The following is a 27980-nucleotide window of genomic DNA, read 5'->3' on the forward strand; positions in this document are numbered from 1 at the left end:
CAAGTTACACTATTATCTTGAAGCAGACAAAGAAGTGAATTTAAAACCAAAAGTGGTCCTAAGCAAAAATTGAAAGATGAGAAAATTGGGACCTAAATATATATAAAGATAAAATCTATACAGAAAATTAGATAGTGACAGGTAGTGATGTGTCCAAAACCAGTCACAACCGGTCATTGATACTCCCTCCCTCTTCTTGTTACATCCCTACTTGTTAGGACATTTGAACTTAGAATTCTCAACCACATATTTTTATTTTTCATGTAACTATTCTCCAATCACAGTCTCAACCTCTCAGGTATGGTATTTGCTTCCTCTATATTATTTATCACTGTTACAATATCTCAAAGTAGATAGACAACAATGATTAGCTTTATGTTAATTTTGTAGTGTCGAATATGCTAATACAAGGTGATTGTTTATAGGATAAAGTAGAAGTGATAATTTAATTATAGTTATTTGAATTTATTCCTTCAGTTTTGGCAACAGATGGATGATACTAAAGTTGGTATGAGAAGAGTTAGATCAGTTAAAGATGTTATTAGTCTATATGATGATAGGAATCATAGGGCTGCTGATAGTGATAGTTCTTCATTGAAGAAAACTCAGATGGATTTCGCAGCGGATTTCTCAGCGGTAAGTAGATAGTTTATAAAAACAACTTATAGCTCATGTGAAATCAAATTTTGACTTTGTTCTATCTTTTGTTATAGAAATAGGTTATGGCAAGTGCTTGTGATATAAGTGCTTAATTAAGTTGTTTATCTAATATTGTATATGCATTATTATTGTGGCATTCTTTTGTTAACTTTTTCAGTTTTTTTCTTTTTCTTTGTTTTCTCACATATTCTTCAGAACCCTACTTCAAGAACAAGAGAACTACACCAAGCTAGAAGAGACATTGGAAGGTACAAAGAGAGTAGATGGACAGCAGAATCTGCAAAATCTCAAGCTGAATCTGAGCTTTCAAATGCTAAAAAGACAATGAAAAATCTCTCTTCTATGATTGAGGAATCAAGTTACAAGGCTAAGGCGAAAATGAAGGACATAGAGACACTAGAGAAGAAGGGAAAAGGTCAACATGGTGCTATGGTTGTAAGGAGGAATGAGAATTATGAGTATGCACATGTGATGAGAGAATTGGAATATCTCAAAAAGGAATTGTTTAAGCTAAAGCTTGACGTGGCTTCTGTTTTGCAAGAGAAATCGCGGGCCGAGAAAGAAATTGAAGCATCAAGCTCGAAGGTGATCGATTGTTCAAGAAAAGAAGAAGTACTTAGGAAGGAGATTGAAGAAGCCAATGAAGAACAAGTACTTGCTGAATTGGCCAGGATTGAGGCTTTGAAAGAGTTGGAGGATATTAGAGTTCACAGAGAAAGAGAGGCAAATGAGTTTTCATTAAAATTGGAAAACACAAGAAAAAAGTTAAAGGAGGCCACGGAAGAGATAGACAAATCAAAGGAACTTGAAATGAAACTAGCTATGACGGTTTCAGATGTTGATCTGTTGCAGATTCAGTTGAATTTTGTCAAAGAAATGGAGAAAAGGGTTCAAGGAGATGAAAGTATGAAACTATTGGAAGGAAGTTTAAGAAAAGGCGACGAATCAGGAGACTCTACCGAGTTACAAACCGTAAAGGAGGAACTTGAGGCGGCAACGAAAGAATTAGCTTTGATTAGAGATGAAGGTTTTCAGTTTATGGCTTCTATGGATGTTATAAGAAATGAGCTGAAGCATGTAACTAAGGAAATAGCTCGCTTGAAGAAAAACGATTCATCGGTTCAAAATCTCAATTCAAAGGTTCTAAGAACAAAATCTAAGCTAGAAGCTGCATCTGCTGCAGAGGAAAAAGCGAGATCATTAGTAGTTAGTCTATCTCATTCTCTTGACACTCTGAAGAAAGAAACAGATGAAGCTAAAATGGAAAAAGAGCACATATCTCAAGATATTATAACAACTAAGTTGGAAATTGAAAAAACTGAGTTTGAGATTGATACGAGTGAGGAAAAATTGCAAGGTGTTATGAAAGAGTTAGAAGAAGCAAAAACAACTGAAGCTTTAGCTTTGGAGAAGCTTAAAACACTTTCTGAGACAACCATGAAAGAAAGAGCTTTAACAGCAAAACATAGTTCATCGATTACTATCTCCAAATTTGAATACGAGTATCTAACTAATCATGCAGCTGCAGCAGAAGAACTTGCTGATAAAAAAGTTGCGGCAGCTGAGGCATGGATTGAAGCGCTCAAGGCGAGTGAGAAGGAAATACTACTGGAAACAAAAATAGTTCAAAGAGAACTCAAAGAAAACATTTTGAAGGAAGAGAGGGAGGTTTACATCAAAGAGAAGATGGCTGCAAGAAGAGTTAGTAGTGAGGAGTTTGATAGAACAAGAAAACGCGAGAAGGGTTCGTCGCAGAGAGCTATTTCTAGAAAGAGTATTAAATCAAATGGAAGTATGACTCCTGCTAAAAGAATCAAGTTTCAGAAGTCTGCTGCTTCACCCGCACCTCGGCACATTAGTCCTTTCACTCTTAAGAAGAGAAAGAAAGTTATCCCGAATTTGGCAAAGTTATTCAGTAGCAAGAAAAACACTATGCCTAAAGAGTAAATTCAACGCCATTGTTTTAAATTCCGGTCTACAATCGCATGCACAATTAGATATAAAGTTAGTTATATCACTACTAACTGATATAACTAACTTCATATCTAATATGCGAGGTGAAGGATTTTCATGTCTTGGCAAATAGAACTTCATCATTGCTAAATTTTAACAGCAGGGGAAAATAGTGAGGCAAACATATCTATTTGTAACTGAAATATAACTCTCACTACAGAATTCATGTTATTTCTCTTTTCTCTTCCATTTTTATATAGTAAAATGTTCTATTGGCTCTAGTGTTTTTCATCATTGTTACATCCATAAGAGTTTCATATCTTCTTTGAACTTAAAAAATAATTGGCTTACTACACTTGTATACTTGCAGAATTGATGTTACATTTTTGCTAGAAATACACCGTATATTCTTTTGAACTATATGAAATGATTGATAATTGATGTATGTGTGGTGCCATTTAGAATGCAAGGCTCTCTTAGCACGAGGTAATGAGAAACACTCATAAAAACTTGTACCATGTGCAGATAAGGACTTTATTACTTGTTTCAAAGCAAAAAAAGTTGTTTGATTTGTTCTATAAATAAGAAATTTCCTGGAAGTGGAGACAATGAGGCTCCTTCATCAAGGAAATTGTTGATCTAATGCAATGACAAACAAACATATATCCTTTCAATTAATAGGCATAAATAAACTTGATTACCACTTTTTTTTTTGGTTACCACATATGGCACGAAGTTCTGAAAAAAAAATATAATTAAATTATTTAACGGTCATGCTAACTTATACTCTTTTTTTTTTTTTTGGTGAACATGCTAACTTATACTCTAAGGACGCATGTTAAGCAACCCAAAAATAAAAATATTCCCTTAATACTTGTGTATTCAATTAATTAAAAGTTAAAAAATTAAATTCAATACACGAGTTCCAACAAAAAGTTTCTATATATAACACAAGTTAGCATTTCTCATTATTTAAATTAGAGATTTTACTAATATCTTTTTAGACACATGAACAGACAATCATCTAAAATTGAGACATTAAAACTAGAAAGATTAAAAGTCTTAAACTGAAAATAAGACCGTATAGGTAAATTGAGACAAAAAGATAGTGAAAAAAAATTAGTAAAAAAAAAGAAATCAAAATTGTTTAAAATTGAAATTTTTTATTTATTTTTAAAAATAAACAAACTTGAAAATGATAGTGTATTGATTTGCAAAGATAGGTCTTTTTTTCCTTTTTTCCTTTTTTTACTCATATTGCAAAGTTATGCTAATTTCAAGGTGTGACGTCCTCGTGAGCTTAGCTCAGTTGGTAAGGACAATGCATAAAATATGCAAGGTCTGGGGTTCACACCCCGGCCACCACAAAAAAAAAAAAAAAAAATTCAAGGTGTGACATTATGGCACAACACTTGACCATACCCATTTCTCCCCCAATTTCAAGGTGTGACATTATGGCACAACACTTGACCATACCCATTTCTCCCCCAATGATTAACATTTTTTTTAAAAATTCTTTAGCTCAAGTTGTTAATGAATTTTAACATGATTTATTTAGAATAATTCGAGTTTCAATTCATTGAAATGAACGATATTTTATTTTATTTTACAATAAGAGGATTAACAAAAAAAACTAATGAGATCCCTAAAAAAAAAAAACAAAAAACTAATGAGATTTGATTTGAGCAAATAGCTAGATATCTGGTAGAAAGAGATTCCCCCTAATCACTACAATCAGATGAATTAAGTACCCCCAAAGAAGAAGAAAAAAAACAAAGATGTTGTATAAAAAGGCTCCTTTTCTTACTACTTTCGTCTTTTGTTTTGATTGAATCATACGAAAAACAGGAAACACAATCATAATGTAACCGAACTGTCTGTGTCCATTCCATTCCATTCCAGGTAAACACAACAGCCTATGACACTGCCTCCCTTCCTCTATATTATTGGTATATAAATAAATTGAAATTGAGATCCCTTTTATTTTAACTATTCTTTTTCAGGTATCATTTTCAATCTCTTTTAATGGTTTTCTTTGCTGCTTCAAACTACTTCTAACTATGGCTTGGTGGAATTTTATAACATCCTTCTTTCGTTTTCAATCTATAACCACCCGTTTTCAGGTCAGCTCACTACTCTACTAATACTTCCCTTCACCTCTATGCATTTCTATACTTTCTTCACTTCTTCTCGATGTCAATTTCCGTGGATTAGTCCATATAGAGCTTTGCTCTGCTTTTAAATGCTCCCCGCAAGTGGACGGTGGGATTGGTCCTCAGGATTAGTTGTCGGATATTGAGTTTTCAAAAAACTAGATTTATGTATATTTATGGGTATATTACTAGTAAACAGTACCAAGGAAAATAGGGTAGCAGAAGTAGTAGTCCTTACAGAGTTGTTCGCATTTAGTGTCCGACTACTATCCCAACCATATTAACTCCGGTTCAACAAAAATTTAATATTGAGGAAAATTATGAGTCAAATTATTAAGAAAGATTTAGAGACTGACTACGAACGTTATGGTGTTAAATAAACCATGTAGCCGACAATATCTATATCTAGTTTAAAAAGGCTTGAATGATTGATTGTGGTTTTGTATAATTCATAGATTTTGATGTGCATCTTTAGTTTACTATTTATGTCTTCTAGTTATTGTTATATCCATGATTCATGTTTATATTAACGTTTGTTTGCCGTGTTGAACCATGTTTTAGAGATTGATAAGCTTATCTGTAGCTACAGAAGAATGAGCTGGTGTATTGCATTGTTACTTTTGATATCATATCTTACTGATTTTGTAGTTGACACATTAATCTGCACAAAGTTGTCCTTTTTCTGGCAATATTTAGTTTTTTAAAATGTAAAATAGATAAATGATTGATATGTTGCATGCCTTTAGTTCGTTCTGCTATGGTCCGGATAGGAGAAATTTAAGTTAATGCAGGCATGATGTTTTATGCATCATGTAGCTCATTTAATTCACTAGCAGCTGATTTGATTAATGAATTCTTACCTTGGACTTATAACTCTTCTGAGCTTATCCATCATTTTGTGAGAATTGTGATTCATGGTTGACCTTTTTTTTTTAGGATAGTGACTTCGTATTATCATTTTCTATGGATATAAGCAGGCTGTGTTAACCTTAATCTGATTGATTGCCTAGCTTAACTTTGAAGATTAAATTCAATTACTTTTCTCAATTTTTGATGATTTTCCTGGCTCATGCTCGTAAATTTAATTGGTGATGACATTGCTCTTTACATATTTGCGATGGACACATGCTCTTGCATACATGGACAAATATGCTGGAATCTCGTCTGAATAAATAGATTTCAGATTTCAGTAATATTTTGCCAGTTTCTATTTGCATATTATTCCGCTTTGTTCAACTTTAATATGTATCCCTTTGTGTCGTTGAAAACAAGAAAAGATAAAACTTGTAAGATAAGCAAAGCAAATCAGGGTATTTTCACGAAAGTGCTTTTTTTTGAGGTTACCTAGGATTTATCGAGCCGGAGGCTGGGGATCTCTGCTATGACTGGGGATCAATTTTCATCCGTTAATTTTCCATTGATAGACACAAAAAATGAAGAGGTATACAATTTAACTAACACTTTCTATATCATCTCAGAGAAGATGTATATGAGTATAACCTATGAAGCACGGATACGGACACAGACACCGGACACGACACGGACACTGACACGCCGACACAGCTAATAATTTGAAAAAATCAAATAATTCAGTGTAATTACAGGTGTCGGTATCGTGTTGATGTCGGACACGACACGTGTCCGACACCGGGACATGCCTAATACGAGGATTGTCCGTGCTTCATAGAGTATAACCCTATAACCTGTTTCTAGTATTTTCTCTCAGAGGTAGTTGTGGAAGAGGTATTGACATAGAGTCCAATATTCGTTTATGAATAAGACCGTGTTCTCATATGTCTGTATAATAACTAGCATTTGCCAATCTCTTCTCTATACTGCTTTCTGTTGGTCAGCAGTTTAAAATGTGTTGCAAATTTCCAGCTTGTAATTGATCCTTGCTAGAAAGATAGGACTTACGTAACTTATAAAATTATTTTACTTTTATTAGTGAAGAAATTACCCATCTAACTCCACCGTATTGCCTTTTCTGTGGAACTAGACCAGTTTCCTAGTGGACTTTCATCTTTAAATATTATAGCTCTAATTCACATAGTTTGACGGAATATGTATACAAGTTTGTTAATTGCATTATCCTTCTATCAGTATATGAAACATGTCTACAAGGTTGTTAATTGCATTATAGTTGTATCAGTATATGACAATATAGTATATACAGCATAATACCAATAATTCAGATTTTGCTAGAAAATTGCTCTTATTTTATCTTTTTTATTTGATTATTTGCTTTGTTATATTGAAATGATGAACATGGTGCTTATTGGAGATTGAAATTTAAAAGGAACTGAACAGATTTAGAAATATGATCCGAGTTAAAACAGCTAGAGGATATCTTCTCTGCTAATGGTGCTGAATAGAAATTAACAATGGAATGCATCCTAACTCTTTACAAAATGGTGAAGAAAACAATGATAGACCTCCTAGAAAGGAACCCTGCACCTTTTTTTCAGACTTTCCCAACCAAAAAGGCCTCGCAATTCTTGCATTCCTCTATCAATCCCACCTCTTGAATATATAGAAATGACTATCTCCTTCTCTCCACTCATAAAATGCCATTCTCTTTTATGCCCCTATCAGTTTGCCTCCATCCCAGACTCCAATCTGTCGCAAAATCAGAATACCATAACCATTTATATCATTTCCTTAGTTATTACTCCCTCCGTCCCAAAATAAGTGTCTTTTAAAATTGTTTCACATAGATTAAGAACAACAATGAATGAATAAATATAACATTTTTACAAAAATGCCCCCGTTAGCTTGGTTTTTATCAATTATCATAAATGCATAGTGAGATTTGATAACTAGAAAGTAGTGTACACAATATTAGTTAAATATTAGTTAGGGGGTAAAGTTGAAATAAATTAATTAATATTGCATTAAAATAGTAAAATGACACTTATTTTGTGACAGCTTGTTTTTGTTAAAGTGACACTTATTTTGGAAGTAGGTAGTATATTTTTAGAAAGTCTTTTATTGTTAATATCTTGTAATTATGTTATGAACTCTGTAATTAATGTAGGACTCTTATTCATTCTATATTAAAGAGAGAAAGACTCTCCACCAAACTTATTTCACTATTTCCAGGACTGATCTCAACTGTGGTTTTTCTGAGATCTAGGAATTCAGGCAGATGGAAGCCCAGCTTGGCGCACACACTATGAGATCTCATGGATATGCAGTTGCTAAAACACATATTCATGATTGGATCATTCTATTGCTCCTTGTATTTATTGAAATCATGTTATACTTGATCTATCCATTCTATCGCTTTGTTGGGAAGGATATGATGTCTGATCTCAAATATCCACTGAAGAGTAATACAGTTCCTGTCTGGGCTGTTCCTGTAAGTTTGCTGATTAAGATATAACACATGTAAATGTATCTTTCTTCCTGAATAATTACTCTAACATTGTCTTTTACTATCATGGTTAGATGCTTGCAGTTGTATTGCCTATCGTGATCTTTCTTGTTATTTATATCCGAAGGAGAGACATCTATGATCTTCATCATGCTGTATTGGGTATTAACTTTTAAAACGATTTATTTGTTTGATTTCTAAGAAACAAACTCTATTTGCTAAACTGGAACCGTTAAAGTGGATGACAAGAATTTATTTTCTGGTATAGGTCTACTGTTCTCCATTTTAGTAACGGCAGTGATAACTGATGCAATAAAAGATGCAGTAGGGCGACCTCGACCAGACTTCTTCTGGCGATGTTTTCCAGATGGAAAGGATGTATGTATTCCTCGAATTTTAGGTTTTTAGTTCATGTTTGTTTGATAGATTTTCTGGTCAAAGGCATATTTAATTGTTAATGACTTCTTTTTAGGTTTATGATAAATTGGGAGATGTCATTTGTCATGGTGACGAGAGTGTCATAAAGGAAGGACATAAGAGTTTCCCAAGCGGCCATACTTCATGTATGTAGCATTTACTACTTATGACTGGTTTTGCCATGCTCATAACTTAGTGTAATTAAGTTTCACGAGAAATGGATGGTTGAATTAATAAACTCATGCAAAGCATGTTTACTTGAATTTCACTTTATTCACTGTTTGTTTAAGCAATTCCAATTTATATATGCAGGGTCATTTGCCGGTCTAGGTTTTTTATCATTGTACTTAGCTGGAAAACTAAAAGCATTTGATCGCAAAGGTCACGTTGCAAAACTTTGCGTTATTTTTCTACCTCTACTTGCTGCATCACTTGTTGGCATCTCTCGAGTTGATGACTACTGGCACCACTGGACGGACGTGTTTGCTGGAGGTCTTATAGGTTAGTCCATTTATCGCATCTCAATTAGTTGCAAATTAACTTAGTCAAACCAAAAATAGAAAAACTACTTTTAGTGTTTGTTGGTACTTGACTATGTGAGATTTCTTCTTTCAGGTCTTGTAGTAGCTACTTTTTGCTATTTGCAGTTTTTTCCTCCTCCTTATCATCATGAAGGTATGCCTCTGCAGATTCTCTTAGATAATATTGCATAATGTATTGGAAAATGTTTGTTTTTAAGTCTTTCTATATGCATTAATACTATGCTCCATTTACATCTGCTTTGAACCTTTCACCTCATTATACACCTTTTTTCTAGAGGTTTTGGCTCTTGACACTATTTCAAAACCAATTGCATACCTAGATACATACGGGAGACATTAATTCAATGAATTTTGCATATATGTATTACATAATAATGGGGAGAAATAAGAACTATAGATATGGTTCATATTTGACATAATTCATGGTTCAAGTTCATCGAAAGTTACAGTGACTAATCACGACTTAAAACAATTTCCTGTAAAAAAATTACCAAGTTGATGAATTTAATTCTGTTCTGAACTATGGTGACAAGTTGACAACCATCTGATGTTGTAGATAATATATTGTTATTCTCTGCAGGTTGGGGTCCTTATGCTTATTTCAGGATGTTGGAAGAAACTAGAGGTATGACACAAGCTCCTAATGCTCAAAATGGTAATCAAGCACAATTGGCCCAATTAACAGAAGCTCAAGTTGAGAACCAGGAGGGACAAAGTCACCATGGGTGCATGGGGTTAACTTTAACAGGAAATGGGAATCCAACTTCAACATTAGAAGATGATCTTGAATCTGGGAGAAGATAAATTCTGTATATGTTACGGTTTTGCTCTTTGTAAATCATATCCTAGTATGTTTTCTACTCGGTTGTCACTACTAACTTGGAAGCATACTTATTTGTCTGTAAGAGACAAATTTGGAACAAGATTTGTTACAAGATTCCTCTGTTGATCTACTTGATAGCTGATTTAGAGGCTGTTTGTTTTCATGATGGATCAGATATCGAACGCCCGTCAAAGTGGAAGTTACAACTTGTAGCTTTTGTCAAATCACGGTAAAATTGCATCGGTGCATGATTTGAATTGTACAAAAGCTTAGCCAAGCATAAGCTTATTCAAACACAATTTCGTCATGAAAAATAATAAAATGAAAATATAACGTTAGCAAAAATTTTGAAGCTGATATTTTTAGGTGAATTGGATTTTGGTAAAATGACAAGTATATACACATGCCTTTTCAAAAAAACAGGTACAGGCATATAAAATAACCGCATTATGCTTTTATTTTTCAGTTACACAGAATTACAAGAATTGATATTTTCGCCTATATTAGATGGTTTATTAGAAGATGTTTCACACTAGGTCAATGCCTAATCCTTTCGAGACTCTTCCCCCGTCTCGAGAAGGCACTCAACCCACACATCACAACGGCTACACAGATAGACACTCAATAGTCTCCCAACGGTCACTAGTTTCCTCCATTGGAAACCACCATTCGTAACGTTTTCACTGGACTCCCTAATGGCCATCTCCTCAACCATATAAATATACCCCCTTCACTACAACCCACCGTACATTATTCTCTCTACTTATAACCTCTCACTCTTGCTCTATTACTGACTTGAACATCAGAGTGTTCGTAGGTATTCCCTAACTTCAAACTCGACAGATTGTTGTTCAAGCTAGCCGATCATTCTTGATCACTTCAAATCAGAAGAGAAGCATGCAGATTTATAAATAAAACTATAACAAATGTTTACTAAAATAAAAAAAATAAAAAAGCTATTACATGGGTGTAAAATTATCGAGTTTTTTGTGTGGTACCCTTGTTCTTATATCAGCATCAGGTTCAAGGCTCATGGATTAAATCAAATCAAATAAACCATAATATTTGATGGATTACATCAAAATCAAATAAACCATATAATCTCATATTGTACAAATGTGCCGCTGGGAAATCAAATTTCCACAATTCAACAACTAAAGCAAAAACAAAAGCATAATAAGACAATGTTTGTGAAACAATGAAAAAACTACAAAAACAAGATACATTATAACTGAAAAACAATAGTTTTGTTGGTATCAGAAAAACTCTTCTTAGATTTTGCAGACTTACGTGTCTGGTAATCAAAACTGTAACCAATTCCTTGTCCAAACCCGTATCCAATACCCAATCCACAACCCATTCCAAGACCAAAAACAAGATTGAGATGATTGAAGGGCCCACCTCCTCCTCCATATCCAAACCCACCAAGCAAACCGAAACCTATTCCAGCACCGCATCCAAAGCCAGCTCCGAAGCCAGGACCCAACACTGATGATTGAGGTTTTTGGGGTTTAGTTCCGAGGATTTTGGTTATTGAGAATTGGTTTTGTTGGTTGTTTTTGTTGTTGTTGGGATTCCATGGCCATGATGAATCAGTTTTGGATTTGGATTCCATTGCTTCGTCTTCGTGGATGGTTACGAATGGCCAAGACTGAAGGAAGAAAAAAAAACGGTTCTCTCCGCCAAGGGATAGGGTTTATAATTTGTGTTTTGGCTGTTTATTTATCACTTTCGTCTACTCTAAGGGTCTGTTTGGTTTAGAGAAGAAGTTGAGAAGAGAGAAATAAGTGAGAGAGAGATAAAGATGTGAGAAATAGAGCAGATTTGATGTATTGTTTGGTATAAGAGAGAGATGAGAGAAATAGAAGAGAGAAGTGTTGATTATATACAAAAGTACTATAATACCCCTAATCTATTAAATTTGATTTAACTTGTATATGAATTTATTTATATTAATTTAGTAAATTTCTTCAATTATTATTTTTAATTGGTTTAATTAAAAAGGTTAATTTAAATAATTATACTATTATTTTCATTTTGATTTAAATATTAATTAAGATAATTTAAATTATGATTTAATTATTACTTAACTAACTCACGCCAGTGTGCACCACACAACCACCTATTTTTGGTCATTCCCACTTCCCATTTATGTGCACGCAGTGTTAATTAAAATTTAAAAAAAAAAATGAATCCCGTATGCATTTTGTTGTTATTTCTGGAAAAATAAAAAACCACTCTCTTTGCAAAAACCAAGACGGGGGTAGGATGGGAAAATCAATGAGTACAGCCCACTCTCTCCACTTTCTTCGCAACCTTGAGGAGAAGTTGAAACATGTGGGGCCCAGCCAAATTTGTTCTCTCTTCTTTATTTCTTTGATGTGCCAAACTAGAGAAATGAAGACTTTCTTCTCTTTTTCTCTCTCGTCTCTTTCTCTCTCCCCTCTATCTCTTGCCTACCAAACACTGTAAATGTAATATCCCTCGTTATGTATTAATTAATCATTAATAAACCCTTGATTTTCACATATTTTTAGTCTTTATTCGTTTGCTTTAGTCATTTTGTCGTCTTCGCACGACTCTGTTTATTTTGATTTTCCGTCTTAGTCAGATCTGGAGGCTAAGTATTCATGAACGGAATATTTTACCCTTAATGAAGCCTATGAAGCCTGACAATAGCGAAATGACAAAATTACCCAAGCCTTCTTTAAAAAGCACAAACCTAGAAATCCTTCATCTCCAACCTAAACACAAACCCAGAAGAAATCTAAAAAAAAAAGCCCAAACAATGATTGTTTAGAAGGATTAGTAAATTCAATGATGAAAATTCAAATGACGTATATTTGCAATTATGAATTACATACATAACCTTAAATTATTTTACCTCATAAGTTTCGTATGTAATCAAGTATCTTGGAACACTTTTTAGCAAAAAAAAGTATCTTGTAACACTTTCCTCAAAAGCAAAATACTCGGGTTGGATCCTCTCCAACTCCCATATATCTTGTAACACTCTTTTCCAATGTTCACAAATGAGTGTCACAAATTTCTAAAATCAATTTCACAACGTCAAATTTAATTATCATATATGGATATTCCCTCAAAAAAAAAAAATATCATATATGGATATGCTAGTTAACTTTTGGAAAAAATTTGAACAAGGTACTCTATTTTTTTTCTTCTCAAAAATAGTAACTTTTGTTTTTTTGATTTAAAAGAAAAATTGAAGGTGAAGTAATATGTCACATAGTCAAATACCAAACCCGTAGGCTAATACAACATTGATCAACATAGTTAAACATTTTAAATTCAGAATCTTCAAAATACATAATATGCATCAACTTAATACATGTCACATAGTAGTCAAACTCGTAGGCTTATTACAAACACTGTGATCAACATAGTTAAATATTTTACAGTGATCCATAGAAGTTACTCCCTCCGGTCTTAAATATAAGCAAATTTGACTTTTTAGGTTCATTCAATTAATGATGTATGTGGTTCATAATATGGACCACATACATCATTAATTGAATGAACTTAAAAAGTTAAATTTGCTTATATTTAGGACCGGAGGAAGTAATATCTAAGGATATCCAAAAGTTACTTTAGTCAAACATGCCTACTAAAATATTTTACAGTGATCCATAGAAGTTAATATCTAAGGATATCCAAAAGTTACTTTAGTCAAACATGCCTACTAAAAGAGAGAAGAGTTTTAAGAGTGTAATAAATACAGTCCAACTGAAAATAATACTCTTAAACTCTAAGTCATCATACAAACGAGTTAATCACCATTCCTGGATACTCGAGAGGTAGAAGCTTCATTGCTCATATCTGGATGTAAAGCTCCCCAAATCCTCTCCATTGGTAGACCCACAAACTCCAAACTAAGGTACTCTACCTTCGTGCTCACAAGCAAACCATCGACCTCATTTGTAGTGCGAACAAGGCCGGTGTAAACCAGAGTCTCACCTTTCAGCTCCCAAATTGCCTTACACTGATCATCCTCAAGAAACTCTATCTTGCAGTGGCTCATAGGACCTTCTGGCAACATCTGTAGGAAACATCCAAACATATTATACTAAGAAAAATAAAATACTCAAACAAGAGTGCATTATTTGTACACAAGTTCTCCACGTTATTCAGAATGAGAGACAAAAATATCTTATACATAAATCATGCAAAAGAAATTACACATATATAAATGCAACATTTGGTTTTCACTTACCAAATTATTTGAAAATAATAATCAATTATTAATCAGAACAAGTCACAAGATTCACACAATTGTATAAGTTTGTCTTTTGACATACACTTCATTCACAAATAAACATATATATGAAATTTTGAGAAATAGATTTTTTTACTTGCATAAAAGCAAACAAACACATAACTTAAACATTATCTAAATTTAATTATTAGTAATAACTTCTCTTACCTCAAAGCTTTTCAAATTCACTTTGACAAATTACTTTTCTCAGCTTCAATATCAACTATAAACTTATCAAAATAACTTCATCTTAATTCATACTCACTGAAACAATATTCATAATTTTCTAAAACTTACAGTGGGTTAGTTTACTTTATATAAATCCAAGTAGCTAGACATATTGTTCATCGATTTTTTTAGATGGTATCATGTATAATGATGAGATTTAAGTTTTAAATTTTCAAAGAATCTAAATACAAATAAAGTTGCTAAGTAAACAACTATCTTGGTCTCTTAATATGTGAAACGGTGTCGTTAATATAGTCCTTGTATGAAAATTGCAAACATATGAATGTCTCTTTAGTTAGTCAATCCTTAGTCCTTCAAATATGTCTTTTCTTTATAATTTTAGTCCTCAAATGTCTTTTCTTTGCTCCTCAATCATTACTTTCAGATCAAATATTAACAATCTTTGATTTTCTTTTATTTCAAAGGATTAACAATCTTTGATATATAGTGAAGGTTTGGAGAAAATATTAAAAATAAAAATAAAGTAGCGGTTGAAATTAACTAATTTAGTTTAACATTAATGAAAAGAGAAAACAAGAAAGACTAATGGGTAAGGAAAACGTAAGGTATATATTTTTTTTCCAAAAAAACTGGACAAGGGAAAAAGAAAGTGAGCATTTCTATTTTTTATGAGAGGATCAATATAGTAAACTAAAATAAAAAAGTGGGAAAAAAAGGGTGGAGGAAAAGATAGATCAAGAAAAAAAAATAGGAAAAGAAAAGAAACTGAACAGTAAACTTAAGGAAGGGAACTAGAAAAAAGAAAAGAAAGAAAAGACCAAAAGGAATGGGACATGCACATGAAATGGAAAGGAAAACTAAGAAAGGAGCCAAATCAAAAAGGAAAAAAGAGTAAAGAAAACAGACATACCTTTGAATCGGTTGTTGTCTATTGGTGTGAGAATGTTGAAAGGTAAAGGTCATATTTATAGCAGAACTAAGTCACAGGTGGTCAGGTGGAGTTTCATTTAGCTCAAAATATCTGAGGACTTCCTTATTCTTTTTTAATCAGATAAGGATTATAGTAAAAATTTGAGTTGGTAATGTATTAATTGGCTATCTTAATGTTAAGGTGGTTTTCTCACCTAAATGTTAAAGATATTTGTATGTATTTACATATAAAACTTTTTTATACATGTTTTCAATCTAAACATACAATTGGTCATTTTGTTAAGTTGATTTTTAAAATATTTATATGACATGGTTTAATTAAATGTACATGCAACAAATGTATACAAATTAAATCAATTTTAAAATAATTTTTTATGTAACTTTGCTTAATTTTTGTATTAACCCTTCAGTTTATTGGAGAAGGGCTTGAATAATCTAAGGTTCAGATGACAGGTAAGTAACTTTGATCAAGATTGCTCTACTCAAAAATTAATTTCGATTTATTTCAAATAATTTGGTCTTGTATGGAGTTTACTAAAACATTATAATTTGATTTTTTTAATGTTGCATGATTATACCAATATGAAAGTATTTTGAAAGTCGCAAATGATAATAACTAAGGAATCATTTGATATGATAGTGTAAGTTTGAACCAGTAATATCTCTCTTCTCTTTTTTTGGATTACAATATCTCTCTTCTCTCGTATAGTATACTATACGTAAGTTTTGTCACTAAACTTGTTAAAATAAAAATAAAAAATTATTAAATTTATGTAGAAAAACTCAATATATTATACTTCATTGTTTGATCTCAAATATAAATTACACTCTCTAATTTTCAAATATTAGTATTAATTTTCAACAAAACATTACTTTTTTTTCAAGAAGTTTTTACTTTTTTTTCCCTTATGGTTAGCATTTTTTCATTAATTATTAGATATTTATTTTTATTTTTCTGGTTTGAAGTTAGTGAGTGCCTCCTAAAGAATGACTAAACCATCAAATTGGGTCTTGTCTTTATACATGATTCTCAAATTAGTTCCTAACTGTATTAATATTTTAAAATAGTCTATATCTTTGTTAAAAGTTTCTCAATTAAGTCCCCCGTCATATGAAGAAAATAAAAACATAGAAACATGAATCTAATTGATAAATTTTTTACAATATTTCAAAATAGTCTATGCTTTTGTCACAGGACGAGGAACTTCATTGAAAAGTATTTGACAAAGACAAAGACAATTTTAACATATTGAGTCATGGTTAATTTGAGAATAACTTAGAAAGGACCAAATTGGTGGTTTAGTTAAGAATCCACAAACAATCCACAAACACCTAGACTGCAAGAAGAAGAACAATAGTGAAAGCCATCAAAATTCCATCACAGTGTCGCTTTCACACTGTGTTTGGCAAAGAGAAGAAATTAGGAAGAGAGAAAGAAGTGAGAGAGAGAATGAGAAGAGAGAAATATGTAAGAAATAGAGTAGATTTAAGAGGTTGTTTGGTATAAAAGAAAGATGAGAGAAATAGAAGAGAGAGAAGTGTAAACCTCCTCTCTCTCTTGTTTGGTTGAGTAGAAAGTGAGAAGAGAGAAATGACAATATTTTAGACATTGACAAAAATAACCTTGTTATAATGAAACAATTTAACACTTTTTTTTTTTGACAAAACAATTTAACACTCTTATTACCAAAACTTGAATTGCTACAAAATACTACAAAAGCTCATTATTTGAATTTTCGGTGAGATCTTGCTTTCGATAAAAAAATTTAAACAATGAAAATTTAGTGATTTTTTTTAATAACCAAAACTTTTTTTTATCGTTGTATCTTGTAGAATAAGTACACAAACACAATAAAAAGTGAATTTCAACAACATAATAATAGGAAATAAGGCTAAATAGTGTAAGTGTAACACTCATACCAGGCGTATCTAGAAAGTCTAGCACGTGCGTTAATATTAGTACTGGATACATTAAAATTTACAACATAAACTACATACAAATGAATATTTATACAACAAATTGCGTCCGAACATAAATAACATAACCATCTCAACCATACATATTTGGGTAGAAGAACATTATTATTCTTCTTCTTCTTCTTTGATCTTTATGTGATTTCTCAACAAATGGTATTTTGACAAAGAGTTTTAGGACTAATTTGTTCTGTAATCCTACTTGGTTGTTTTTCAGAATTACTTTAGCTTTGAATGTGCATGGTATTGCCCTTGTTTACACTTCTGCTACGTTGGCTGCTGCAATTGTTAATTGCCTTCCTGCTTGTACATTCTTCTTTGCTGTTTTGCTCAGGTAAATTATGGAAAATCAACATTAATTTTCATCAACTAAGCTATAGTTTAAGTGTAACTAACTTTTACATCTAATAATTGATACGAGTTACGTATTTAATTAATTAGAGTGACCGGCAAGAATGAATATGATTATCATTTCTCTGAGTAGATTGGAAAAGGTAAATATAAGGACAATATCTGAAATATCAAAGATAGTGAGTGTATTATTGTGTATGGCTGGCGTAGCGATTCTGGCATTTTACAAAGGACCCCAGTTACGGATTGCGCGACATCTCCTATCTGGATCATATCATCACAACTATCAACAACATAAAGATAGTGAATCACATGACAAAAAATGGATTTTGGGTTCTTTCCTCTTGTTCCTAGCCACAGTCATGTGGAGTTTGTGGATTGTATTTCAGGTACGGTTTATTTGATTCCAAGCTTTGATATAATTAAGATCTAGAATGATGAAACATTTAGGTGTGACATCATGAATTCTATGCCTTTTGGATATATATATATATTTTTGTTTATTATTATATGATGCACACATACAATACTCACACTGATCCAAAAAAAATTATTTAAAATAAAAACAGGCTCAGTTACTTAAAAGTTACCCTTCAAGATTAAGGTTCATGAGCATTCAGAGGCTATCTAGTGCAATCCAGTCATTTGTCATTGCTATAGCTTTTGAAAGAGATTTTGAGCAGTGGAAGTTAGGTTGGAACATGAGACTACTAGCTGCTGTTTACTGTGTAAGTATTAAATTAACCAAACATGTTATATTTATGCACACTCTTTTCTATAGACTATAGTGCATTTTGATGCTGGTAAGAGTGTTACTGATCATATGACACTGAAATCCAAAGATGACCTACGGAATTCAGACCCATAACTATGCCATAACCTACGAAAACAGCAGCACCACAATCCGGAACCCCAGGCACCTGCAACGGCCATAACAGATCAAAACCAGCAGCATCAAAACAGGTAACAGACCCAAAAAAACAGCAGAAAACAGGTGCTGCACTGTCATGACAGCAGCAGCGCCAGTGCCCCCTACAGCCCGAAACGTTGAAATTGTCTCAAAATGATAATTGAATTTCCATAAGTCACTTAAACCATAAGAAATGCCATAGTTGGCCTAACACAAAATCATTATACCATATATATATATATATATATATATATATATATATATATATATATATATATATATATATATATATATATATATATATATATATATCATCTACCGTCAATTGCCTAAAGGGGCAACTACATATTGCCTATTTTTTCCCTACTGCATGTTTCATGCCAAAATACTTGCCATGTTACAAGGCATAATTATAGGCACCAAATGTGTCCTCATTACATATACACAAAAGAGTCATATACATGACACAAAAAGATACAAGATAACATCAGTGGTAGAAATTAGCATCCATCATTTGTAAGAGAACCTGTAAGCGCATGTCAGTGGGCACACCAAAAATCAGCTCCTTCTTTTTGTCATCATTGCAAAGAACTTCATAGCACTTAAAACGAAATTGTGGCAGCAGATCCAACTCATCAAGCATATTCCATACATCTGCTCCTGTATACACTCGAGGTCTACAATTTTGCAAGATTTCGTTGCGTTTCTCAATAGCTGCAACTTGTCGTGCAGATATTTCTATTTGTTGTTTAGCCACATCATGCAATTGATCAGAAATTGAATTACCTTTGTTCAAAGCATCAGCCATGAGTCTAATGCCACTCGTCATTCTATCCAATTAAGCCTCCACAAAATCATTCATTGGAGCCTTACGCTTTGTTCCGCGAGAACCAGATGTTCCTATGGAATGATGTGATTTCCCATATGTTGGACTGTATGAGTCAACAATGGGTTCTTCTTGCCCTTCATCTAATATATCAGCACGCTGGTCAGTCATGTAAGTATCATCAGCTGGGTCATTCAGATCAACGTTTTCCTTTTCTTTTTCTTTTTCCTTTTCCCTTTCCTTCTCCAACTGATTGTGTCTCATTTTATTAGTCTTAGATGTTTTTCCCGCTGCTCGGTCTTCAGCAAAAAGAACCTTCAGAACATCATAATGCTTAACTTGCATGGTTTGCCACTTAGCAGCATGTGGTTTTACCTATCATCAAAGACAAACTATAAGTTAGCAAATCAAGCATAATATACATTGTGTATTTCTAGGAAATAAAATGAAGGACACCACAATTAATAAATGAAACAAAAAAAAACTCACTTTTATAAGTTCTTGCCAAACTGGTTCCTCAGCCGTAAACCTCCTAGTTGTTGAATTCCATCCAAATCCGCTTAAGCTATCAAATAGATCATACGCTTCACCGAAACGATCTTTCAAAGTTTTCATTCTATTTTTTATGTGTTGTTTTGTTATGGTTGGATCAATGTTAGTCCGTAAAACAGCTACGGCATTCAAGTATGCTTCAGATGAAAATGAACCATCATGCCTATTCCCTTTATGGACTTCTTCCATCAAAGCATTCAATAATATTTGATCCATGTCATCAGTCCACCTTAAGACGTCCTTAGAAGCTTGTTTAGGTTCTACACTTTGACCTTTATCCTTTGCCATTTTTCAACCTATAAATGCATTTAGTTTCAACAGAAACAAGATACCACAATGCATATCACATTAATTAACATAAACAAGTACATGACAGACGAAACAAGATTATAATCCAAATATTTATCAATTGAAACAAGTACATGACAACAAATAAAACATTTGAACTAAATTAACAGAAAAACATAATTATAATCTACATTAACATTAACCAATAAACTACATTATCTCATGACACAACTACATTAAGCTCCATACAGGTTCCACATTTCAGTTGTAATAGCTTCCCTAAGAAGCGATCCTAGTCGGTAGTCTTCATCATGCTGTTGTGGTTGGGATCTATCTATGTCATTTTGAAGCAGTTCATGATCAACCTCAGCAATTAGTGCTTCATCAATGTCCACTCCCATTAAAAAGTTATGAAGTATACAACAAGCAAATACTATGTCTATCATTACTTCAAATGAATAATGTGGTTCAGTGCCACTAGCTATAATTGGAAATCTCTTTTTTAACACACCAAAAGTTCTCTCAATGACGTTCCGAAGTGAAGAGTGTCGAAGGTTGAATAACTCTTGGGGATTTTGTGGCCCACGAGAGGAATACTCTTTCAAGTGATAACGAACTCCTCTATATGGAGTTAGTAACCCTTGTTTAAGCATAAATCCCGCATCCCCAAGATAAAACTTTCCTACAAAATTTTATAAAATATATATTATAACTCAATGTTGTCGAAATAAGTTCAATGTGCATTTTTTTTAATAAAAGTATATTAAATTAACCTTTCCACTAACCTTCAGGAATTATTAAAGGGTCTTCTTTAATTAAAGCATCTTTTAATATTCTTGAGTCAGATGCTGTTCCTTCCCACCCGGCTAACACGTAAGTGAATTTCATGTCGAAATTACATGCAGCTAATACATTTTGAGTGGGGTGCTCTTTTCTTCCACGAAAACGAGGGGCTTCTGCCCTTGGGACCTTCACTCGAATGTGTGTGCCATCTATAGCTCCAATGCAATCCTTATTTCATAGATGATTTAGTTAGTTGTATAAGGGATATACTTAAAGGTTGAAAATAATTATGACTAAATAAAAAAATGAAGATGCCTTAAAAAAATATAATGGTACCTTAAAAAATGGATAAAATCTGCTATTGTTTAGTATTTGTGGTGGGACATCGGCACCTGATGGTTGGACTATAAATTCTTCCCCTAACGCAAGTATGGCATGCAACACAGTGTGAAAGTGACGACTGACAGTCTCTCCCGAACGATAAAAGAAGAAAGATACAGTACGATTTTTAACATTATGTCCTACAATATGCAAGAATTTTGCCACTTGCTCTTCTACAGTAGACTTTATAGTATCATTTACTATGCCCGTACCTCTTAGTTTTAGACACAACTGCATGAATGCTTCAGGCCCCATTCGTATGATGTCCCGACACTTATCTGTGTGCACTAGATAACTCATTAACTCGCAACGTCTACACTCACTTTGTGGAGAATAGGTGACTCGACTATGCATACATGTTGATAAGATTTGATTCAAATACAATGCATGGACAGCATGACACAATAAGACAACAGAACCAATATGTTGCCTCCTTTCCATCTCTTTTTTAGCATGATTTATAACTAGCATTTGAATAGACATTCCAACATCAACCATTTCATCTTCATCCAAGTCCACTTCATCTATTATTTCAATTCGTTCATCATTGCTTACGTCTTCAACACTATCTAGATTTGACATTACCTCCACAACAATATGACACTCTCAAAGGCTTCCCACATGTAGCACAAATGAGCAATTGAATAAATGTTCCAATTCATAGTAAATAAAAAGGAAATGACATATATATACTCTTAAGTTTTTATTGTAAATACAATACAAATTATGAAACAATTACTAAGATTAATATATAGAAATCCCAAAACCTTTTTCTTTTAACAGCATAGATTTATTAAGGCCTCATGAACACAAGACATGATCAAATAGCAAAAGGAATCAAAAATAGTACAGAGACAAAACAAGTTTGGTTTCATTTATATTTGTTTTAGAGAATTTTGTTGTAGGAACATTGACCCTTAGAAGACCATCATTTTTACTCATTTTCAAGCAAATTTTTATAATGCCCTGAAATTATGAATACAAGATTACATAAAACACAAGTCATTCTAAACAAGTAGATATGATATATAGCAAAAAATAAAATATAAAAGTATGATTCAATATCAGAAAGTGACCTATACAAATTCTACCTGGAGAAATCTATACACATCAACCTTAGAAATTGAGAAGTTAAGCTCAAAGTCAAAAATGATTGTCTACAAAGAAATGACTAATTATTCTCAGCGAAATTTCTTGACTTAAATAAGAGGCATTACAAATTAATCCATGACTAACACATTACGTTTATCCAAACTTGTGCAACCCATTGAAAACAAAGTTATAAACACAATTGCTGCCATATTAATGACAGATACATAGAACTATATTCACAAAGAAAAACATCATAAAAAAAGTTTCAAAAATTTGACAAACACACTACATCCATGGTACTGCATGCCCTTTTATATAAGATCAACAACATTTATTGACAAATTCATCTATATTGAACAGAGAAAAACACATTAAACAGATTGATTTAATACATTCATACCTATGATTTGTAGTTTCCAGATCTAGTCTTGATGTGGTACTGTAGAGATCTAAGAAGGATAGATCAAGAGAAGTTGCAGTCCATCACCACACTTTAGAGGATGAGTGAGGAAGATAATAATGACCCAAAGGAATAAAAAGGTGGGAGGAGAGGAAGCGCGGCAACTCTCCCCCGAAAACCAAAAAGAAAAGGGCAAAAAGGGGATAAAAAAAATTGAGCAGTGTTTTCTCTCCACTTTCTTCGCTGTTGAGAGAAGAAAGAGATTTTGAGTGGGGCCCACGCTGCAGTCTTCTCTCTTCTCTTTTTCTCTGCTCACCAAACAAAAGAAATTCAGTGTCTCTCTTCTATTTCTCTCTTCTTTAACTCTCTCCTTCTTATTTCTCTCCAACCAAACAGAGTGTCAATGAAACAATTACCGTGATTGTTACACTTTCAGTGTCACACCCATTTTGTAATAATGTTTTCTTTCATCAAAGAAATGATGGCCAAACGTGAAGAGTTATACATAAATTTATTACGAACATATGCACAAGACTCAAACTTTCTAAAGGGAACAGCAATTCATGCATATCTCATCAAAGGGCATACCCCTTTTACACTTTTTCTTCAAAACCATTTACTAAACATGTATATTAAATGTAAAGATATTACTTCTGCACTCCAACTGTTCGATGAAATGCCTGAAAGAAATGTCGTGTCGTGGTCTTCTGTAATGATGGGTTGCGTCCATAATGGCTGTGCTTCCGAAGCTCTTTCGTTGTTCAGCTGTATGCACCGCGAGGGATTTGTGAAACCGAATGAGTTTACATTTGTTAGTGCTCTTCAGGCTTGTTCGTTGACGGAAAATGTGACGCAGGCTTATCAGATTTATTCGTTAGTGGTGAGGTCTGGACTGGAGTGTAATGTCTTCTTGCTTAACGCGTTTTTGACTGCATTAGTCAGGAATGGTAAATTGACAGAAGCTTTGCAAATATTTGAGACAAGTCTTATTAGGGATACTGTAACATGGAATACCATGATGGGGGGTTACTTGGAGTTTTCGCCCGAACAGATTCCAGTATTTTGGCAATACATGAATCGTGAGGGTGTAAAACCGGATGAGTTCACTTTTGCTAGTGCTTTGACGGGGTTGGCTACGATCTCCTCTCTTGAAATGGGAGTGCAAGTTCATTCACAGCTTGTTAGGAGTGGTTATGGGGATGACATTTGTGTAGGGAATTCTTTAGTTGACATGTATTTAAAAAATCAAAAGTTGGAGGAGGGTTTCAAAGCTTTTGATGAGATTCCTAACAAAGATGTATGCTCTTGGACACAAATGGCTGATGGGTGTTTACAGTGGGGGGAGCCAAGGATGGCACTTGCAGTCATTGCAAAAATGAAAAAAATGGGTGTCAAGCCGAATAAATTTACCTTGGCAACTGCTCTAAATGCTTGTGCCTGTTTGGCTTCAATGGAGGAAGGGAAACAATTTCATGGCTTGAGGATCAAACTTGGAAGTGACGTTGATGTTTGTGTTGATAACGCTATTCTTGACATGTATGCAAAATGTGGATGCATGGATAGTGCATGGACTGTTTTTCGATCGATGAATTCTCGTTCTGTTGTCTCATGGACAACAATGATAATGGCATGTGCTCAGAATGGCCAACCCAGAGAAGCTCTTCAAATTTTTGATGAAATGAGGGAAACGAGTGTAGAACCAAATTACATCACCTTCATTTGTGTTCTTTATGCATGTAGTCAAGGCGGGTTTGTTGATGAAGGTAGGAAGTATCTTTCCTCCATGGATAAAGACTATGGAATCATTCCTGGAGAAGATCACTACATTTGTATGGTGAGTATCCTAGGCCGGGGTGGACTTATCAAAGAAGCTAAGGAGTTAATCTTAAGAATGCCATTTCAACCTGGTGTGCGGGTTTGGCAAACATTGCTTAGTGCTTGTCAGATTCACGGGGATGTAGAGACTGGGAAACTTGCAGCAGAACATGCCATAAAACATGACAAAAATGACCCGTCATCTTATGTATTATTGTCCAACATGTTGGCTGAAACGAGCAATTGGGATGGCGTGGTGAGTCTGAGAGAGCTAATGGAGACAAGGAATGTAAAGAAAGTACCAGGATCGAGTTGGATTTAAATATCAGGAAAACATGGTTGAAGGTGAAGTTGGTTTAGAAGATTCTCCTTCCTTTTGGTCTTTGTGATCTATCCAATGAGCTTAAATATGGAGCGAGATATATACATATACATGCCTCTTCTTCTGAATGTAGTATGGGCGTTGAACAAATATAAGCTCAATTTTGTTAGGATGTTTTCACCATTTGGATGTTATTTTGTCCATCTTAATTTTTACAGTAACTTTATTTTCTGTATCTTAAGAATTTCATCATTCTTGATAGTTAGGTTAGACTGGACATTCTAATGGTCAATTCTGGCCTGTATTTAATGAGTTATAAGGACTCAGGTTCTCTACTGTCAGAGAGAAAGCACACAATCACGCAGTCAAGGGGTCTGGACCGTTCGACGAAGATCAAACAACTTGTATTCTAAATAAACCATATTGGATTTAGAATGTGTCAGGGATTGCTGCTTATGCTTTGCAGGAATGTGAGAATTCGAAGAAAGAAGCTTTGGGTTCAAATTTGGTAACTTATATTTGTTTTAGGGCATTTGGTCACTAACATGTTTTGTGTTATTTGATTTAATTTTTTTATTTCAAAATTTAAAGCCTTAGTGTTGGGACTGAATGTTAAATCACTGTTACTAAAACTATCCTTGTTCAGTCCAAGTTTTCTAACTGATTTTTGTTCATAATTCCTGAGAATGAATTATGAAGTGAATAAAATCTGTGTACTAATGCGAACTACCACATGTAAAGCACAAGATTTGGGGATGCTTTACTTTTGTGCGGACATTTTCTTTTCTTTCAGAGGATGGTGTGTAAATTCATTTGAACTTTGCTGTCTTGTTAACTCCATGTATGGTATATTGTTCAAGGGATGCTTGATGAAGAAGGTTTACATGTATAGGCTTTCTCGTTATGGATACATGGTGAAAATGATCTGGCTCTCTATGTAGCTAGAGTCCCGCGGCAACTCTATCTTAAATGGAAAATACATCTGGTGGCATGCAGTAGTTTCATTTTTTGTTTCTTTTTCTATGTGTGTTCTCCTTTTTTATCTTATTTATCGTGATCCCAACTTGCCGGGCACCCTTGAGGTACATGATGGAACTGGTGACTTCTTAAGAAAACTAGAATTATATATGATGATACTCCAACAAAAGCCATAATCGAGACCATTGGCGATGTAGAAGCCTATCAACTTTCTGATGCTAAGCCCAAACGTTATAGCAGGTATGAATATGAGATAATTCATGCTTTTGTAGTTTGTTTGCTGTGGATTATTTTTGTTCTTATGATAAATTATTATTGGTTGCCTCTAAATTTGCAATTGTTAACTGATGTTTTTGTATTATAGCTGTAAATTATGCTTGCTTTTCATTTCGTTTGCAGTATGCTGCAGTGGGTATCACAGAGGAAGAAAGGCAAATGAGATGGGAAGAGAGATTATGTACATGGTAAATACATGACCATTTGATCCACTGCTATTGATAAAGCCAAATAATGCAGTCTGATCTCAACACATGTTTTTTTTGTATGGCAGCGACCTATTAAGTTATTAACTATTGTGAAATGACTTTCTGAATCCAGAACGAATTGAAATTTTATCACGATTGATTTTCCGTGTATAGATCATATTATTCTACATTTAGATTTGCTGCTCAGAGAGACTAATCAACCACAATGCCATATTTTCTCTCAAAAAAAAAAAAAAACACAATGCCATATTTGAGATGCTCTCATATATCTTGAAAGTGGGTCCTCCGTTTTGTCCTAGATGCTCTCATATTTGAGATGAACTATTTTTGCATATAAATTCGATTTGCTACCAGGAAAACTTGGTGCGTAAACATTTGCTTTGCACTGAGTTGGATCCTGACCTTTGATACCATTACTTGTTCTTATTATTTTTTTCCTTCAGTTTAAGGGACTTAAAACAAGGAACTTTCCAGCTTTTATCATGTAAAGAAATCACTTTAGATTCAGGATGCACTTCTCATTAGTTTGTCCTGCCCAATACCCCTAATTGTGACATGATTAATATTTTTGGATTGCAGAATGTTATTCTGATTCTTAGCCATGTTTAAACACCATGATTTGTTGCATTAAAGCTTATTAAATAAATAAATAGAAATAAGAAAAAGTACTAATTTTGTTCATTAAAAGAAAAAGAAGATACAATTGAATCCATTCCTCAACAGATCCTCAGTTAAAGAATAAATAACAATTCTCAACACTTCACAATGAAGAATCAGGTGGAATTTTTACAATAAATTTTAGAAAACAAAATATTACGTGGAATATAGTTCATGTGAAGCAACCAAGGTCTTAGAAATCTCAAATATAAGCCTAGCCTCAAATGCATCACCAGAATAAACTTTAGAGTTAGAAACTTGACGAGCTTTTGGAATCCGTTTCACACCAAACTTGTTATCAGTGTTCAATGCCCCTCCTACATTACCAGCCAACTTCAACATAACGTTCATATAAGTATTCTTGACTTTTGTCAACAATTTCAATGGTGATCTTATCATCCATCTTAGCTTTGGACTTGTTCTGATCTTCCAATCCTTACGTGGACTTCTCATCCGTATGATCTGCATCTTCTTCCGTCGGCCGGTGGTGGTTGTGCCGTAGTCGAGACGCCGGTAGCCACGTCTGCTTAAGTACCTTGTCAATTCCATGTTTTGAATTGCTTGAACTTGGAAGGGGTAGTGATAAATAAGAGGATGAAGTTTGGGATGGTTTTCTTACTTTATGGGAATGAATAGAGATTGTTGTTTGAATTGACTATGCTCTGCTTATTGGATTATATATAAGAGAAAAATAAATAAATAAATTATACCACGTTTAAAAAATAAAATTATTTTTTCGTGAATTTATACCACGTTTACTTTACTCAAAACATAGGAAGCAGATACACTACGTAGTTGTGCATTAAAAAATGATATATAAATGGTTGCATTTGACAAATAAAGTCAACAA

General features: G+C 33.5%; 3 protein-coding genes, 2 long non-coding RNA genes and 1 pseudogene across 14 annotated transcripts; 4 read left to right on the plus strand and 2 right to left on the minus strand.

The window, feature by feature from the left end:
- Positions 1 to 231: 231 nt before the first annotated feature.
- On the plus strand, positions 232 to 2885 carry PMI2 (PLASTID MOVEMENT IMPAIRED protein (DUF827)). Of its 2 annotated transcripts, none has more exons than XM_085730014.1 (3): positions 232 to 298; positions 478 to 636; positions 856 to 2885. In XM_085730014.1, exons 2-3 carry the CDS (start codon positions 490 to 492, stop codon positions 2605 to 2607), a joined length of 1899 nt encoding a protein of 632 aa, XP_085586140.1. In that variant the 5' UTR covers positions 232 to 298; positions 478 to 489; the 3' UTR covers positions 2608 to 2885. The 2 variants fall into 2 exon arrangements, with proteins under 2 accessions (XP_085586140.1, XP_085586141.1); XM_085730015.1 differs by having other exon boundaries at positions 490 to 636.
- Positions 2886 to 4427: 1542 nt separating this feature from the next.
- Positions 4428 to 10085, plus strand: LOC146909094 (putative lipid phosphate phosphatase 3, chloroplastic). Of its 8 annotated transcripts, none has more exons than XM_085730016.1 (10): positions 4428 to 4515; positions 4617 to 4736; positions 6115 to 6207; positions 7903 to 8127; positions 8217 to 8304; positions 8411 to 8520; positions 8615 to 8705; positions 8872 to 9060; positions 9175 to 9234; positions 9682 to 10085. In XM_085730016.1, the coding sequence occupies exons 2-10, from the start codon at positions 4674 to 4676 to the stop codon at positions 9903 to 9905; spliced, it is 1143 nt and encodes a 380-aa protein (XP_085586142.1). In that variant the 5' UTR covers positions 4428 to 4515; positions 4617 to 4673; the 3' UTR covers positions 9906 to 10085. The 8 variants fall into 8 exon arrangements, with proteins under 8 accessions (XP_085586142.1, XP_085586143.1, XP_085586148.1 ...); XM_085730017.1 differs by having other exon boundaries at positions 4428 to 4507; positions 4614 to 4736; XM_085730022.1 differs by lacking the exon at positions 6115 to 6207 and having other exon boundaries at positions 7869 to 8127.
- A 3196-nt stretch (positions 10086 to 13281) lies between these two features.
- Positions 13282 to 15270, minus strand: LOC146909095 (uncharacterized). Its single transcript, XR_015020442.1, has 2 exons — positions 14366 to 15270; positions 13282 to 13981 (listed from the first exon to the last, which is right to left on the minus strand). It is a non-coding gene; the product is annotated as an uncharacterized LOC146909095 (long non-coding RNA).
- Positions 15271 to 16710: 1440 nt separating this feature from the next.
- LOC146909096 (uncharacterized) lies at positions 16711 to 18561 on the plus strand. The gene is made up of 3 exons (XR_015020444.1): positions 16711 to 17624; positions 17775 to 18030; positions 18211 to 18561. It is a non-coding gene; the product is annotated as an uncharacterized LOC146909096 (long non-coding RNA).
- A 4708-nt stretch (positions 18562 to 23269) lies between these two features.
- LOC146909097 (pentatricopeptide repeat-containing protein At2g13600 pseudogene) lies at positions 23270 to 26623 on the plus strand (annotated as a pseudogene). Its single transcript, XR_015020443.1, has 2 exons — positions 23270 to 26228; positions 26388 to 26623. The product of XR_015020443.1 is annotated as a pentatricopeptide repeat-containing protein At2g13600 pseudogene (transcript).
- A 506-nt stretch (positions 26624 to 27129) lies between these two features.
- Positions 27130 to 27780, minus strand: LOC146909098 (uncharacterized). Its single transcript, XM_085730024.1, has one exon. The coding sequence runs from the start codon at positions 27677 to 27679 to the stop codon at positions 27287 to 27289; it is 393 nt and encodes a 130-aa protein (XP_085586150.1). The 5' UTR covers positions 27680 to 27780; the 3' UTR covers positions 27130 to 27286.
- Positions 27781 to 27980: the final 200 nt, after the last annotated feature.

This window comes from Medicago sativa, chromosome 7, assembly GCF_051527215.1.
Source record: "Medicago sativa cultivar Bolivia chromosome 7, Bolivia_mono, whole genome shotgun sequence".
Taxonomy (NCBI): domain Eukaryota; kingdom Viridiplantae; phylum Streptophyta; class Magnoliopsida; order Fabales; family Fabaceae; genus Medicago; species Medicago sativa.